Below are 17,312 nucleotides of genomic sequence, written 5' to 3'. Positions count from 1 at the left end.
CTCGTTTTCAGTTAGATCGTGTAAGACTAAATAAATAAGAAAACCAGAAAAGTTGCAGGCAGTTGTGCAGCGCAAAAACATTCTCTCTCGCACATCCTCTCTTCCCCAACTCCGGCGATCGTAGTGGCGAGGTCTGTCTGGCAATATGTTCGGTGGGGTGCCTCACCGTCGGGCTTGGCGTCATCCTGGCGTGCATGCTGATGTTCGCGAAATCCCATCGGAAATCGTCAACCATCGCCAAGATGACCGTCTTGCTTCTGACCGTTGCCGTCTCGTTCTGCTTTGGCCGTTTTTTCGGCAAGTTTACTCATCTCCTAATGGATCGACTGGGGTCACGGCAATCCGGAGGGAGAGAGGCGCTTGTGGATAGCTTGATCAAATCTGATCACCCCCTGACCCACTTGTTGTAGATGCATCTGTCGACCCTCTTTTCTTCGATTTCAAACGAAGTACTCTGTTGATTAGCGTGTCTCGAATGTGTTGTTATTATACGTGTAACGTTTCCTTGCTTATTTCTTTGTAAGCGCATTGAGACTGTTCTGTGGAAAAGATGTGCAATTAAACTTAGGTTTACAAATTGCTCCCTTGCTAAAAACAAAGTATGAATAAATATGAAAGCAATATAAATAAAAGTTTCCAATATAGACCCAAATACAAAATCAATCAAAGTTCATGAAATTGTTCTCAGCTAGTTTCACCAAAGCCAAAACAGCGCCGACTAACACACCCCACAGCCCACACTTCCCTCTATGTTATAATTTTTTTCAAGAGTATGAGGCAAATAATATTCACATTTCTATTAATATGTTCAATCAATATCATGATTACCTCACAAAACAAATTTTAAACCAAGGGTGAGGAGGACAGTGCGACGAGGCGATGCAGATCTACGTATGCGCAAATTATGACGAGTTGTGTTGGTTAGATGATTAATTAGGGACCAAGGTGTTGTTTTATTATTGGTACGGAATTGGTTGCGCGGTTTAGAGAAGTTGCATCTCTCATATTTAACCAAGTAAAAAAATAATAGTTTTGCTAAATATCAGTTGCTGAGATTTAACAATGCCTCAGTACATGCGTTGGCCATAGGAATGTGGGACTAGAGGTACACACGTCTCCGATCTTATATATATGAACAAAATCAACCTAGATAACCTGTAGTTCAGGTTTCTTGCAGAAACAACATATTGGATATAACAAGATAAAAGGCGGCCATGCGGTTCGTGTATTTAATCTGTGTCAAAAATTTGGTTTTTTGCACACGATATAATGCTGCATACACGATTATTAACTTGCATGGATTTTTCATAATACTTTGGCTTGCCTGCCCACCGGTGTGATCGAGCGAGAAATAAATGTATTTTGACATGGAACGAAAGATTGGGATTCCACGGACCAGAGTGAATCTGAAACCGACTCCAAGGCACCAGGCACCCTATTCAGTCGATTATTAAGTCGAGTCGGTCGCCGTTGCTATACTTCCAGTTCCAGTGATGCAGCAACGGCCTCCTTTTCAGCACCCGAGAAGTAATCTTTCCTGCGATGCAAAAGCAGAAGGAGGTCAACATACAGAAACCAGGCCATCTCCTTGCTCTTCTGGGACATCATCAATCAACAAACATGGGCGCTAGCTAGCTTCTTTAACGGACCTTATTTTACGAGAAAGCTGGTATAGGCCTGTACCGGACATCGCAACGCTAACGCTGAAAAGGTTCCAGTTTCTCTGGAAAGGAAAATATTATAAGCGTCGCAAAACTGCAGTTAACATTGGGAACAACACAGAGTAACAATTGGAATTAGGATCAAGGTACTTCACAGCAGATATATCGCCTTATTGTAATTCAGCGGATATATTGGTAGGTAGAAGGAGGTGGCTTACGAATATGAATCATATATTCGACAAGCAACAACAGCCCAGTCCAGGGAGCCATCAAGTTAAAACAGTACAATATGAGAAGATTGTTGCAAAAAGAATATCTTAGCAGCAAACAAAATGTTAAGCCTTAGGATGTACTACCCCAGAGCCAAATTAGTTTTCTTAGTTTTTTCTACATAAGGGTGTATCTAGACATGCTTTAGTGTTACATACATCCGTATCTAGAAAAATATAAGACAACTAATTTGGGACGGAAGTAATATTAAGCTATATATAATCCACATACCTGCATATAATAATGAAAAAAAGGATAGTAGTATACATGGCTTACCGGTGTGATAACCATGCTATAGCGTGACCAAATAATTCCAGTGCAAGCAATAACTGCACACAATATGAAGCATGTGAGCAGCACACGAGAATAGATAGCCGCTAAACTAATGGCATGTTGTCTGTAATGAGACTGGCACAAGACTGACTGGATAACTTGAACATACCTACTTGCTGTGGATAGGATATCTTTTCATGAGGCTTAGCAAAGTCGGCAACGTTTGCTATGCTGATTCCCCATTTAAATGTTGGAGCCCAGAAATGAACTGCAATTCAGGTCGGATTGTTATTGTCTCAGCCTTTCAACTCTCAGGTGATTATTTATAACTTAGCATGTGCACTATGCAATCCAAGAGATATGCATCACAATTTAGCGCAAAAGAACTACCAAGGATGGGCCATTATAATCGGTAATGTTTCACAACATTGAACAAGGATAAATCGGAGGTATAGACTAGTCTAATGCTAATTCAAACGTCACATAGCCAAAAATGCAGGTCAGGCATGACAAGAATAAGCGTGAAGTTCGCAAAGTCTGAAGATGTGCAACTTCTGTGGGGGAAGGACTGAAGATGTGCAACTCTTAATAGACCACTTTATTATTTTCTAAAATGTAATATCTTTAGGAGTTTAGTATTTCATGAGAAAGTCAATATTTTCCTATGCAAGCTTACCATGAAAAATTTCAGACATGAGTGACAAAGGGGATGAACATTTATCTTTACATCTCTATGATGAACCAGAGACTGCTGAGATACTATTTGGTGTCCTGTAACTAGGTTTTGTTTTGAGCTATATTAGAGATGCTTTGGTAAGCCAGGAAGTTCCCCTCTCACGGTTGCTCTTTGTCCCAAATGCAGTGAAAAAAAAATGGTGCGCTATAGCATGCTATAACGCGATATAGCACACTAATAGCATATTTTAAGAGCCATCTTAATTAGCCCTAGCATGCTATTTTTTTCATTGCCCAAATGTCAAACTTGCTAATGATGCCTCGTCAGCTGGTTGTTGCATAATCAGTGAGACAGTAACACGATGGAAAATGTTATTGGCTGACGCAAACTAACACACAACAGTGTTTTGGAGTCCCTACAGGAATGGTAGTGCAACTGCGAGGACCAATGGTGCCGAGAACAACTTACTAGTAAATTAAGCACAGTTGGTATTTGTGGGAGGGGTCTGAATACTTGTTGGCTCTAGGTTCTGTTGGTTTCAGATTCTATTTTGTGATGCCTTCAGTATGACTATTGTTATTTTGATTTTCTATCACGGTAATGTTTTCTCTCATGACGAGTAATTTGGAACGGAGGTAGTACATGTTAAGTCACAAACAACAGTCACCTCGGCTCATATTCAGAAGCCAAAAATCAGAGTAGGCGCACAATAATTTCACATTTAAAACGTGCCAACAACTTGGCAATCTCAACACAATAACATGATCTGGAGCTAAGAGTACACACAAAGAAAATACATAAAATCCACCGATAGGGAAAAAAGTCAATGTTGACTTTCCATACATATGGTTTAAAAAGGAGCCCAAGCTATCCTGATGTCTAAACAAAGGCGGGAACCAAAATAAAACAGATGGGATGTGAAAAAGTAATGCGAGTACAGCAATCACTAACTGGTTTTGGGGCCAGCAGGGTGATTCCAGAAGGCTTGTAGTTTTGAAGAAGCCATTCGATCGAACCGGCACACACGTTTCCTAAGTCCACCACCATATTCAGGATATCAGAAATTTCTTTACAAGCACCCGCGTGCGCCATGCGGGGCATATAAAAGAAGAATACAATTGAGTGAGAATATGTGAATATGATCTTTTGGGTACCATCAGTATAACAAATCAATGGGGATCCAGTTCATTCAAAATATATACTATAGTGTTGAATATATTTGTGCATGTATATTGTGTCGTAGGCCTACCTCCTAGTTTTCCTATATAGTTGAGGTTGTGACCCCGTCTTGTACATCATATATACGTGCCTAGTGCACCTGATCAATGTATTGAGAGTTGCACAGCCTAAACCTAAGTCTCAACATATAGGAAAGCAGTACCGCCTACAACTACAAATCCAATAAAGATACAATTCCTGTGATTGAAAGAAATGAAAGTGCTTCTGGATCGGAGGTAGAAATGACCATAGAATATAGCAATGGATGAACACTGCCGGAGTGGGAAAACACGAAGGTCAGCCGGTTGCAGCAACGAAGAAAAAAAATGGAACCCTACAAGCAGATTCATAGAGGAAAACAGATGAGAATAGTGGTGAGCTTACACAGACAAAGAAGTTAGAAGCAGCGTTGCAGGAGCCGACACAGCGCTGAGACAAGAATGCAGGAGAGGCAGATAGTTGGAGGAGCTAATGATGTTGTGTTGCAAGAGAATGAGGGGAGGAAGAAATCCCCAAACAGCGGGTCAAAGAGGCAATAATAGAGCTGATCCATCCAGCTACTTGCCCTTTTCTATGTTTAGCTGAGTTTGACTTGCTAATAAACTAACCAATGAGGAATACACACATAGCACACGTCTTCTTCGTGTGATGCATCAAGACATTTTGGGTAGATTATTTGCCTGGAAGAAGAGGAAGACTGCCTTGGCTCTGTCGACGAGTAAATAGTGAAAAGGTATCATTTTTTATGCTTTCGTTCCCAATATATATATATACCACATAACAAAAGAAATTAGCAAACAACTACTCCCTCCGTCCCATAATATAAGAGCGTTTTGTGTCAAAAACGCTCTTATATTATGGGACGGAGGGAGTACCACTTTTGGGTAATCCATCACAATCACTACCACTTTTGGTTATTGGCCGTTTCAGGCGATTTAAAACTTCTTATGACTGGCGTGGCCCACCCATCAGGGCTGACGTGGCATAATAGTCAACTTCATTACGTTTGACCGCCAAGTTTACCGTTATGACAGATGGAGCCCACACGTGAGAGTCAACACTCTCCCCCTTCAAATTTGTCGGAGAAGTGAAGAACATGGAAAAGGTAAATTATAATTTTCTGAAAAGATGTACAATTGTAGACTTCAAATTATCGATTGGTTCCTTGACAAAATGTACAAGTAACCAGTAAATTAATAACAATATCGACCGAATCTACAGATTGCTAAATACTCTAGTTCACATTTGCAGTAGACTAGGTCGAAGCTGGTGGATGGACTCCTTGAAAGGTCGATCAGACTGAAGGAAGATATCCACCACCCTATGTCCCTCTGGATTGCCGTCCAACCACTGGAGCACGAAGAGCAGGAAGTGGAGGAAGAGCGACCGCGGCGCTGTCGACGTCGTCGGCTACGAGTTCTGCAGGAAGTCCAACACGAGCGCCATGGGCACCAAGGCGGCACAGCCAAACATATAGGAGTACGATGTACGTGACTACGCACCTGCACCACTCGGCCGCCTCCCCGGTGTTCGCTGGTTGGCCGTGTTGAAACCTAGCCATCACAACACTGGAAGGTCGGTGGGTCCAGCTGCATGCACCCAATGACGTGTGACTATAAATCCAGCATGTACGTGGTACCTTACTTATCAATTATCATCATCTAAGTATAAGGTCCCAACGTTATAAATCCAGCATGTACCGGCAACCCCGAGGGGCGACGGCTGTATTTATAGATTTATAGTCACACGTATCACGACGGGTGGCTGTATCACGACGCGTATTTTTCAATGAAGGGTAATACGTTGATATTAAGTATGTAGATTTCAAGTAATGCCTGGCTTCTACAACAAGTATTCCATATCCTTGGTTGTTTCCGGATATTTTATTCATCAAAATTGCTAAATTACATCTAGATGAAATTTAGTGATATCTCATCTAAGTTCCAGTCCGTCTGATTCATTTGTGCTTTAAGTCTCGCACGACGTTTGATCCTCGGTTTGTTTGTCGTGCGCCGTCGCTCCGCGTTGCTTTGTTGGCTCGTTTTACTCTTTTTTTACTGGCCTGGTATAGTGGTCGCGCCATATCACAAAGTGGTGGGCCGTAGTTTTGTTTATTTTTGTTTCCTCTGGACTGTGGAGAATAGCAAGCTTCAATCGACGCCATATAAGTGGATAATAGGAAGCTTCTTCAAACCACACCATATTCCATTGTTAGAGTCCAGACCAAAATGAAGCCTCCCCGTGCGTTTGGATTTTCAGCCGTTGGATTGGTTGTCCAAAACGATCCTGGCCGTCGGATGTTCAGATGGAGCGATCTGGGCCGTCTGATGTTCAGACGGAGCAATCTTGGTCGTCGGATCGAATAGTGCGTCCTCTGGTGTGCCACCGCCTGTTATTTCGGTGCCCTCCAATGGGCATTTTGGTCTTTTCACGTGTACAGCCCTGCTCCCATTCCTCCCTCGCAGGAAACCTAGTCGCCGCCCTCTCCCACTCGTCCTCCTCCCATCACGCCGCGCTCGCACATCCCTGCCGCACAGCCGCCGCCGCGCAGTCGCCACTCCCCCTCAAGGTCATGCCCCTCCCCTCATGCCCTCCCCTCCCTCCCTCTCCTCCTCCCCGTTCTTCTCCTGCCGCTCTCCTCTTTGTTGCCGTCTGCCCCAGATGCGGTCACCCCGCCCGCATCTCCCTCCCCTCCACACCCCACCCGCGCCCCGCATCTCTCTCGCCGGAGCGGCTGGCAGAAGGCGGAGAGGACGACCACCACCACCACCGGCGCCGCGGCAGGCGCCCACCGCGTTCCCCACGTCGCCGTCGCCGCCGCAATCCGATCCGAGGTAGGAGGCGGAGAGGACGACCGCCACCCACCACCACCATCACCGGCGTCGCGGCAGGCGCCCACCGCGTTCCCCACGCCGCCGTCGCCGCCGCAGTCCGGTCCGATCCGATCCGACCCAACCCACCGAGCGACAGGCCGGCTTGGCCACGCTGGTGCTCCTTCTTCTCCTTCAACCTACTGCTGCTGATCCCTGCCTCGCTGCTGCTCCTTCTCCTCTCAACGCTGCTGCTGCTCATCGGCTTACAACTGCTGCCTCTTCTCTCCTCGGTTCCCTACTGCTTCTCCTTCTCTGAACCTGAACCCTTGCTGCTCTCTCTCTGTATCTCCCTTCGCTGCTACTCTGCTTTCCTTGCTGCTCCTCCTCCTCAACGCCCCCTGCTGCCTCTGTTTCTTCTCTGAACCTGAACCCTTGCTGCTCTCTCTCTCTCTCTCTCTCTCTCTCTCTCTCTCTCTCTCTCTCTCTCTCTCTCTCTCTCTCTCTCTCTCTGAATTTTCTATAAGCCGAGATGTGTAAAACTTTATAATGTTCAGATTCTAAGACTGCTTGCAACCTGTTATATGTTTAGTTGGTTCGCCGTGTGCTTCCGCATTGCATTGGTGCCGCTCGGACCCTGCTCGTGTCTGGACGCGTGCGCGTCTGGGTCGTCGTGGGTACCGCGAACGACCGGGTCGTGTCGCAGCTCGATTTCCATTCTGCTTTGCCGATCGCCATGGGCAAAACTCCCAAAATGATTCGATTCACCAACCCGGGTTTGACCAAAATGTAGCTTGACCTGCCAGGTTTGGGGGAGAACTCGCAGCCTGATTTCGTCAATTCTGAATCCATATCATTGATCGGACATTGTGAGAACTTGAGTCATGTGGTGTTTGTAAGTGATCGATGCTAGCGCGCTCCAATGGCATTGTTGTGTGGTGTTTGTAAGGGGCTGATGCTAGGGATTTCTACAGTGCGTTGCAATGGCACTAATTAACATGCGCATTGTCAATTCGACCCGTAGTAGTAGAGGATGGGTGTGATATCGCGGAAGGTCCTGCCGGCGTGCGGGGCCCTGTGCTACTTCTGCCCTGGGCTCAGGGCACGGTCCAGGCAACCCGTTGAGCGGTACAAGAAGATCCTTGCCGAAATCTTCCCCAGAACACAGGTTGGATCATCTCCGTCTTTCATGTTACCATGATGAGGCATTAGCCGATGTTCCGGATCAATGTAAAAATAATCTTGTGCTTTTGCGATGTAGGACGAAGAACCAAATGATAGGAGGATTGGGAAGCTGTGCGAGTACGCCGCCAAGAACCCTCTTCGAGTGCCCAAGGTTCCCCCTCTTCTCTTCAGAACCTGAAATGTTTACTCAATTGTTTTGGTAACTTGCATGCATTCTAATGTGTGTTCATATTTGAGCAGATCACAGTTTACCTGGAGCAAAGGATTTACAAGGAATTAAGAGCCGAGCAGTATGGTTTTGCAAAAGTGGTGATGCTGATATACCGCGGACTGCTGGTGTCTTGCAAAGGACAAATGTCAGTCTTACTTCCCAACTATCTTTTTGCTCATGTCACTAGATTTAGATTCCATCAGATTATTTGCAGCAATGAACACCATCCTAGTGATATTTATTAGATGTGACTAGCAAGATGCCCGTGCATTGCACGGAACATCAAAATGCGTTTTCTACAAAACACCTGTTGTGATTGACCCATGCAGGAGTAATCCCATGTGTAAAAACTAATGATATCTCGAGAATTTTATCAAAAAATGGTATCTCGAGAATTTCATCGAAAAAATGATATCTCGAGAAAGATGAGAGATAAGGTGAGGAGGAGTGGGGCATGGTGGTGACTGGTGGTCGGACTGGGCGGAGGCATGGAGATGGACGGCGCCGACAGGCGGCCACCATGCCAGATTGTTCCAGAGACTTCCTTTTTTAATTGCTCGGCAATGAGGTTGTGGGAGATAAGGATGAACGAGGCAAGGCCTTATCTGTAAATGTGGAGAGAGGTGCGGTTTTTTTTTTGTAAAATTGTCATAGTTTGCTTTCTATCTGTCAGATATAGATCGGACGGTCTATATTACAAGATGGCAGGCACACTATCATCACCAACTCGGTATTTTATAAGAGTAGAGATGAATACAGTTTAATATTATATCTAAATGGGACGCGGTGTTTTGGCTCCTAGGTGTATATGCACCCATTGTCTAAATACACATTTTGAAAAGTTAAAAATTTCGGAACAAAAAACCCGCGGGTATATCCGGACATTCTATGTGCATGCACAAAGTTTTGGTGAAAAACGACGTTTTTTGTGGCTCGTGTAAAAAAGATAAAGAAATACAAAATGAATAATTGTAATGAAGCATCAGAAATTGTCTTTTTTACACAAGCCACAAAAAACCTTGTTTTTCACCGAAAACTTTGTCAACGCACATATAATGTCCGGATATACACGTGAGATTTTTGTTTGGAATTTTTTCAACTTTTCAAAATGTGTATTTAAACAATGGGTGCATATGCACCTAGGAGCCATTGCCAATTTCCGCCTAAATGGCTATAAACATGAAGGTGATTTGCTCAATGCAGGCCACTACTTGCGAGTAGCTTACTAAGCATTGTACACACACTTCATCCACCTCTCCTCCTCTCCTCACATTCCCCTCCACTCCCCTGACCTAGCCCCTCCTCTACGCCGCCGTTACCGTCTTACTATCTGTATTAGTCACTATACCTATCCATCTACTATCACAGTTACCGTCTTACTATCTGTATTAGCCAAATTGTTCCAGGTCTTTCTAACTGTTTCATGGATATCTTCTATGAACCAGAGCACACTGTTCTGCGCTCCGAGCAAGCGCCACTAATGCTACAATAGATCAAAGGTACTGGTTTTTCAGATCTTTGGCTACATATATTGGCCAACCATGGATCCATTTTATCTGTTTACTTTATTTTGTTCTGAGCTTACAAACTGATAGCCACGGATCTTCTTTCCTTTTGCATTTACTTGCATCTTTCTTTATACACCTCTTCTTTTTCCAAGCCATCAGCTGCAAATAGTTGACTGATACAGATGCTGAACATCTTTCATTTTCTTTGTTTTCCACGCAGTTCTGAAATTGTGAGCATTCATATACAGTCTTTGGATCAAACAACAAAGGCAGCACACATAATTACAAGGTAATAGAAAGTTCTTGGCCTTTTCTTTCTCTGTTCCTTTCTTCTTTGTGACAATATCATCCATGTCATGATCCTAACTTGACCAAAATATACTGTACTAATGAACATATAGGCCTAAAAGCGCTATAGATATACTTCGACAAATTTTCTCATACATATCCTATGAGTGCTTTCAGCACATTTTAGAGTCCTGTCAAATATTTCTGTTGTTGACCAGAGATGAATAATTTTTCTTTATGCATCCATACTGTTTTCATACATATTATGCAGTCCGCTTTAGGTACATTCTAGCCCTTTTCTTCTTTTGTTTATATAATTTGAAAACTGCCAGCAATCATGTAAACTATTTGGACCAAGTAGCAGCAGTGAATAAAACAAGAGTGAGACAGCAATAAAACAAGAGTGAGGCAGGAAAACTGAAAAGATGTTTATTTTTTATGGTTTATCCTTAGGTTGTATTTGACTATTTGTTTTGGCGAATTGGCCGAGTTTTCTAACTGGAGTCTCATTGAGGAATGTCAAAGGGTTTAGAGTTGAATTTAAGGTCTACCAGTAATATAGGAAGAAAGTTGCGGTGTGTATGCCAGTTATCTTATGAACTAGTGAGACCACCATTAATTTGAATCTCTCATATACTTCGATAAGTTGTCAATCTGACATGTGTTCCTTTCAAGTTGCATGGCCATTTCAATAATTAGTTATGCAATTTTAGTGCTCCTAATTAGTGCTTTTGATCTATGTCGGATTACGTGAAATACCAAATGCATGGTTAGTTCTGGGACATATTCTATGCGTGCTGCTTTTGGACTGAACTTATTGTCGTAGGCACCTTTTGTTCTCTTATTAGCTTTTATAATCTCATGATGGTGCTGAATTAGGTGATGTCTTGCTTCTGGACAGAGTGGATGTTTTTTAACCAGATATTAAGTTGTCCCGTTGACTGTATTACCGGATTGGATATGACCGTACTCGGCAGCACCGCTGCCGGGTGCGGCAAGCTGCAATTCCTAACTGGTTGGGCATGTAGTAACGGTTGGTGAACCACACGGTGTTGGCGGGGACCTTGACGCCGTCGGCGTTGCGGTACCAGGCGTAGTAGGCGTGTGTGCGGTTCTTGATGTCCAGCAAGGCATGCCCAAAGCTGGCTTCTCGGAAGGCCGAGTAGCTCGGTTGTGGCTCTGTCACGCTGTCGGCAAGGCCCTCGATGTTGCCTCCGTCACCGATGGTCATGTACACGGGCGCGCGGTGGTCCCGCACCGGCTTGCACCTCCCGTCTGTGATGTCGTACTTGATGTTGGACACCCGGTGGTTGCACTCATACGCGTGCACGTGCCCGGCAAAGACGAGGTCGACCCTGGCGTCGACGGCCCACTGCTCGAACTGCACACGCATCGGCTCTCCCTCCATGTAGTGGAAGTTGTAGCAGTTTTGAGGCTGCTTTATCTCTTAAGTAGACGGTTGCCCACTTTTTCGGGTTTTAAGGTATACACAAGAGTGCACGTTTTAGCTATCTTAATATCCAAAATATATGAAGGCTAATTTTGTCGGCCAATAAAGATAATAGCAAATTCTGATGCACCAAATACTTCAAATAATTTATTTTTGTTCCTATTTACTATTACTGATTTGTTTCCGGTAAACCCCCTAGGTTATAGCTTAGTGTAAGTAATATAATCTAATGGGATGGAGTACTATCTAATTCTTTTTCATGTCACATTATTGCCACTTTAGATATGTTAATTGGTAGTATATATACTTTGTGTTTGGATGTGTGCATTTTGTTGCCATGGTCCAACATTCTTACGAAAATAGTAATTAGCGTTCTATATTTCTCTTTTAATCGGAAACTTGTGCCAGATGCTTCATGTTGGTGAATATAATTGACTCTGTATGGTGAATTTGGTAGCTTTCGGAATTGGCCTTACTCTCTGGTTTTTCCTTCCACGACAACATAGTGTAGGAGTCGGCACGACGCTGTGTAAGGTACTGATGATCTCTGACATGAGATACTTACGTGATTCTAACGTCGCTGCCTCCCTTCGCAAGCATACCAATATGCGCTGATCGACTGGAAGTCAAGGTTCTGATCGATTGATTTATATCTCGAATTTCCTTATATTTTCCTTCGTGCTCATCTATCCCGCGAGTTATTGTACATGCACCCCCATTATTATGCTAAAGAAAAAACATGTGAATGATTTTGTAGGAGTTCGGAGTACTATGAGCATTTCTAAAGATTCACACCACATCGACTTCTGGAGCAAGCATTCACCTTAATGCAGGGGTCATATGGTCGGTAACAATCTTCTCATGTTTAATTAGCCTTTGCTGCTCCATTTTAAGTATCGTTCTGCGTGGAAGTGTTTTGTTCCTTTCTTCTTGCTGAGTACTTCATGGCCTGGTTGTGTTTGACCCCTTTGTGGTGCTGACTGGTGTGCCATCCCGGTCAGAGCCAACATGAAGAGAGAGGTGGGGAGGACTTGTGTATATGATTAGGGGGTCATGGATTTGTGTAGCTAGCTACCATGGCTAATCTTGTGTCTGCTGCACTTTTTTTTAATGGTTTGCTTCCTGGTGTTCTAATTTGAGATTTCCTGCCTTACTTTTGGCAGTACCTCCATCAAAACTAGGAAGAAATTTTTTTGGTGTTCTAATTTGAGATTTCCTGCCTTACTTTTGGCAGTACCTCCATCAAAACTAGGAAGACATTTTTTTAGTAATGTTGTGCTTCTTGTACCATGCCTGTGGTTATACTTTTTTGGGTTGCAAAATTTTATTTGTTTCCATTCTAGGTTCACTCATCTCTTCAGAATTCTATCAACAGATCTTTCAGAGAACACCTCGACGAGCAAGATCTTCAGACAGAGCTATCCAATACACTACTATCACCATATGACATAGAAATCATATATATATCGGTTCTCTTAGGCTACTGTTAGGACTTGCTTTTGGTATATCATGTGACATTTTCTATGACATCCTCAAAGTGATGTAATTAACCAAACCAGTACTGTTATTAGTGCTTACTTCCTCCTATATCTTTCTTTGAGAAATTCAAACGATGGAATCAGTCGTCTATATTTCCTTCCATGTGTGGAATACATATTGTATAACCAGTAGTGGACTAGGTGGGTGCTGCCATCGTGCTTTGCTATTTGTGTAATAGCCTGAATCAAAAATGAATCGTGTTCTACCAAGTTGGATATAACTCTCACTGCATTGTAAACAAGTTATTGTGGGCTGCTATTCTTCTTTGCTTTTGGTATAATGTTCTAAACGTCTGCACTTTTCCCTTTCATCATGTCAACCTATTGAATTTGAAGCATGGCCTACTGTGTCAGGTTGTATGTAACCGCACCCGGCAGGGGTGCGGGGTGCGGCAAGCCGCACTTCCCATCTAGTAACCAAGGATTGCTTGTGCTTTGACTCTATTGCACTCTCTCTCGCATCTTCCATTCATTAGGTGAAAAGTGTACCTGCGCACACAGCACATGCCGGAAGAAGGAGGCAGGCGTCTGAGGCTCCACCACCATAAACCTCGACAGTCAGGAAGGGCTCCCCTCATGCTTTGTGTAATGGAACCCTTTATCATCATAAGGCATTTGCGATTAGAGTCATACCACTTAGCCTTTTCGACATCATAATTCTTCTTGACAGCACCATAATTTTCATCACTTTCTTTAGGTGCCTCAGGAGGATCATTAAGGAGAGCATAATCAATATCAAGTAAGGCCATAGTCATCTCAAGGTTCTCCTTCCATATAGGATAATTGCTACCATTAAGTTGTTCTATACCATTAAGCATTCCAGCAATATGAGAGACATTAGGTGCTGCAAAACAAGTCTCAAAATGCTTTAGTAAGCATCATCATTAGAATTACATTTTATTGATCAAATTCATATCAGCTTTGGCCAGAGATGAAACTGAACAACAGAATTTTGTGGACTAATATTCATCAATTATCTTTGGCCAAATTGATAAATAAAAATCCACACTTTGATAATCCCCATTTCATTAGTTCCTTTCATTAACCCGATTCACATCAGCTTTGGCCAGAAGTGAAACGAATAGACAAAAGAATTTTGCGGTTTAAATGTCCGTGAAACAACTTTCGTCAGAATGACAAAACATAAAACCACTCTTTATTTTGGGGATCCATTAAACTTTATTTCGCAACGGAAACATTATGTCCTCATGATCATAATAATATGACAGCAAAATTAACTAGTTATAACAAAATTGTCGCATAAATAATTTAAACATGGTATGACATAACATATAACAGGAATTAAAATACCTAAAGCATTACATTGCCAAGATAATCATAATAATTCATGCATCATATTTAGCCCTCAAAATGTGCACTTTATTGCATAAAATATTACCATTATTAGAAAAAGAATTGGAATTTTTCCCTGAATGATTTCTGCCCATGACAGAATTTAGCCCAACACGTTTGTGTCCTTTTTTTTCTCAGGCTAATAATTGCTGCTGAGCTGGGCCTTAATAGGCATAAGCCAGCCCAGCTCACTCCCCCGGACCCCAGCCTGGCCTGGACAGGGACGGCCTGCCGGCCTGGCTGCTGCCGCTAGCTCGGCCGAGCAGGACCATAAAAGGCAAAAGCCAGCCCAGCTAGCTCCCCCGGCCCCAGCCTGGCCTGTACCGCGACGTCGTGCCAGCTCGGCTGCTGCTGCTGGCTCGGCCAAAACCAAGCGCCCAGGCCAGCTCTCCCAAAACCCTAGCCGCACTTATATCCCTCCCCTTCAACCACACGATGTAAACAAAATCCCATTCTCTTTGGACTTTGATAAATAAAGATTATGCTTTTCACCTAAAAAAACATGGACCTGGCTACCTGGTGCACGAGTGTCCGTTCGGGCCAGCGAGCGCCCTCCCCAAAAGGAAAGTTTTACCGCACGCCGCGTTAGGACAGTCTAGAAAAGGAAAAACCTCCCGCGCCAGCTCCCACCTGCATTTATTAGAGGATCAATAACTTTAAAAACTTGTAACTTTTGATTAGAATGTCAAAATTCAAATCCGTTTTCACCGGTGGGTTTCTCGCAACGAGTTCTTCAAAACTAGATCCCATATGAATAGGTTTCGAAGAACTTTTTTTCGTAGCAACTTTGTGTGCTACAGAGGCAACTTTAGTGTTATAGAAAAGCAACTCCTTTTTCCTAGTATGACTACCTATCAACGGAGGATCCTTTTAAGTCGGTTACCATGACTATCAATCGACTAGTTTCACCTCTAAATCGCCTAACATAAAGACAACTCCAACATGGATCACCAAAACGCCCCAAATATCGGAATCGACCTCTCTAGACACTTTTAGCCATCCAATGAGTCCAACTACTATCAGGCATGTAAAAAAGGTCTGCTGCCCCATATGAGTTCCTTGCAGTAAAAAATAGCATGCATCCCATATGCAAAACTAAAAAACATGCAACAACTTTGCTATGATTTCAGACAACTCTTACAAAATTTGAAGCAACTAGTGTCATGCATTAAAAGAGGGGTTGCTGCCCCATAAGCTCCTTGCAGTAACATCATGCAACCCTTGTGCAAAAAAAAAGAACCACAAAAACAACTAGTAGAGACAACATATATAGGTATGTTCCACCCGCTCCCCTCTACGGTCACCCGAGGAGGGGAAAATCTTGACTCCCCCTCTATGACCCAAACTTAATTACAGGTATCTAAAACATTTAGATATTTATCAAAAAAATGGTCTTGATAAAATTCTGTTCGTGAGGATTGGACAACTGGATACATGGTTTTAGGCAAACTATTTGTTGATTATGGGCAACTGGATACTTTGTTTTAGGAAATTGTATGGTTGACTGTGGGCAATTGGATACTTTTTTAGGGCAACTTTGGGTGTGAAGGAGGCAACTATCGTGCTATAGAGAAGCAACTTCTTCTCATTGGCCTAGTAGGACTTCCTATTAGGTTTGTTGGCGTAAAAACAAGAAAAATCAGACAAAACATAACGCCCCTTTAGTGCTACATACAAAACAACTTCACTACACTATGTGTACCTGTGAATTTTACTAACATTATCCCAACTTGCCTATCATGCATGGTTGCTCATTTGCCTATTGTTTGATAGTTAGTTGCCTACAATTGATGTGCAGTTGCCTATAAATATTGTAAATTGCCTACCAATTGATGCCTAGTTTCCTACTATTGGTAATTAGTTGTCTATCATTGCTTCTCGGTTGCCTAACTTTGCAAAAATAGTTGCCTACAATATTGTGAAGTGGTTTACCATTGTTTTTCTAAGTTGCATGCAAACACTCTAAAAGTTGCCAAAATTGAGCACCAAGTTGTTGTTGGAAATATGCCCTAGAGGCAATAATAAAAGGTTATTATTATATTTCTTTGTTCATGATAATCGTCTATTATTCATGCTATAATTGTATTGTCCTGAAATCGTAATACATGTGTGAATACATAGACCACAACATGTCCCTAGTAAGCCTCTAGTTGACTAGCTCGTTGATCAACAGATAGTCATGGTTTCCTGACTATGGACATTGGATGTCATTAATAACGGGATCACATCATTAGGAGAATGATGTGATGGACAAGACCCAATCCTAAGCATAGAATAAAAGATCGTGTAGTTTCGTTTGCTAGAGCTTTTCCAATGTCAAGTATCTTTTCCTTAGACCATGAGACCGTGCAACTCCCGGATACCGTAGGAGTGCTTTGGGTGTGCCAAACGTCACAACGTAACTGGGTGACTATAAAGGTGCACTACGGGTATCTCCGAAAATGTCTGTTGGGTTGGCACAGATCGAGACTGGGATTTGTCACTCCGTGTGACGGAGAGGTATCTCTGGGCCCACTCGGTAATGCATCATCATAATGAGCTCAATGTGACTAAGGCGTTAGTCACGGGATCATGCATTGCGGTACGAGTAAAGAGACTTGCCGGTAACGAGATTGAACAAGGTATTGGGATACCGACGATCGAATCTCGGGCAAGTAACATACCGATTGACAAAGGGAATTGCATACGGATTGATTGAATCCTCGACACCGTGGTTCATCCGATGAGATCATCGTGGAACATGTGGGAGCCAACATGGGTATCCAGATCCCGCTGTTGTTTATTGACCGGAGAGGCGTCTCGGTCATGTCTGCATGTCTCCCGAACCCGTAGGGTCTACACACTTAAGGTTCGGTGACGCTAGGGTTGTAG

General features: G+C 43.2%; 2 protein-coding genes across 6 annotated transcripts; one reads left to right on the top strand and one right to left on the bottom strand.

Annotated features, from left to right (window-relative positions):
• Positions 1-1,062: 1,062 nt before the first annotated feature.
• On the bottom strand, positions 1,063-4,604 carry LOC123169476 (mitochondrial pyruvate carrier 4). Its single transcript, XM_044587351.1, has 6 exons — positions 4,483-4,604; positions 3,832-3,911; positions 2,374-2,472; positions 2,208-2,260; positions 1,650-1,723; positions 1,063-1,537 (listed from the first exon to the last, which is right to left on the bottom strand). Exons 2-6 carry the CDS (start codon positions 3,884-3,886, stop codon positions 1,474-1,476), a joined length of 345 nt encoding a protein of 114 aa, XP_044443286.1. The 5' UTR covers positions 3,887-3,911; positions 4,483-4,604; the 3' UTR covers positions 1,063-1,473.
• Positions 4,605-6,605: 2,001 nt separating this feature from the next.
• Positions 6,606-13,382, top strand: LOC123164436 (protein SEMI-ROLLED LEAF 2). 5 transcript variants are annotated; one of them, XM_044581918.1, is made up of 9 exons: positions 6,606-6,667; positions 7,501-8,076; positions 8,170-8,244; positions 8,334-8,449; positions 9,750-9,803; positions 10,033-10,101; positions 12,057-12,181; positions 12,308-12,393; positions 12,926-13,382. In XM_044581918.1, exons 2-7 carry the CDS (start codon positions 7,942-7,944, stop codon positions 12,163-12,165), a joined length of 558 nt encoding a protein of 185 aa, XP_044437853.1. In that variant the 5' UTR covers positions 6,606-6,667; positions 7,501-7,941; the 3' UTR covers positions 12,166-12,181; positions 12,308-12,393; positions 12,926-13,382. The 5 variants fall into 5 exon arrangements, with proteins under 5 accessions (XP_044437853.1, XP_044437854.1, XP_044437855.1 ...); XM_044581919.1 differs by lacking the exon at positions 6,606-6,667 and having other exon boundaries at positions 6,678-8,076; positions 12,008-12,181; XM_044581920.1 differs by lacking the exon at positions 6,606-6,667 and having other exon boundaries at positions 6,678-8,076; positions 11,959-12,181.
• The last annotated feature ends 3,930 nt before the right edge of the window (positions 13,383-17,312 follow it).

Source organism: Triticum aestivum, chromosome 7D (genome assembly GCF_018294505.1).
Source record: "Triticum aestivum cultivar Chinese Spring chromosome 7D, IWGSC CS RefSeq v2.1, whole genome shotgun sequence".
NCBI classification, from domain to species: Eukaryota; Viridiplantae; Streptophyta; class Magnoliopsida; order Poales; family Poaceae; genus Triticum; species Triticum aestivum.
This window is presented reverse-complemented; position numbering and strand designations above follow the sequence as displayed.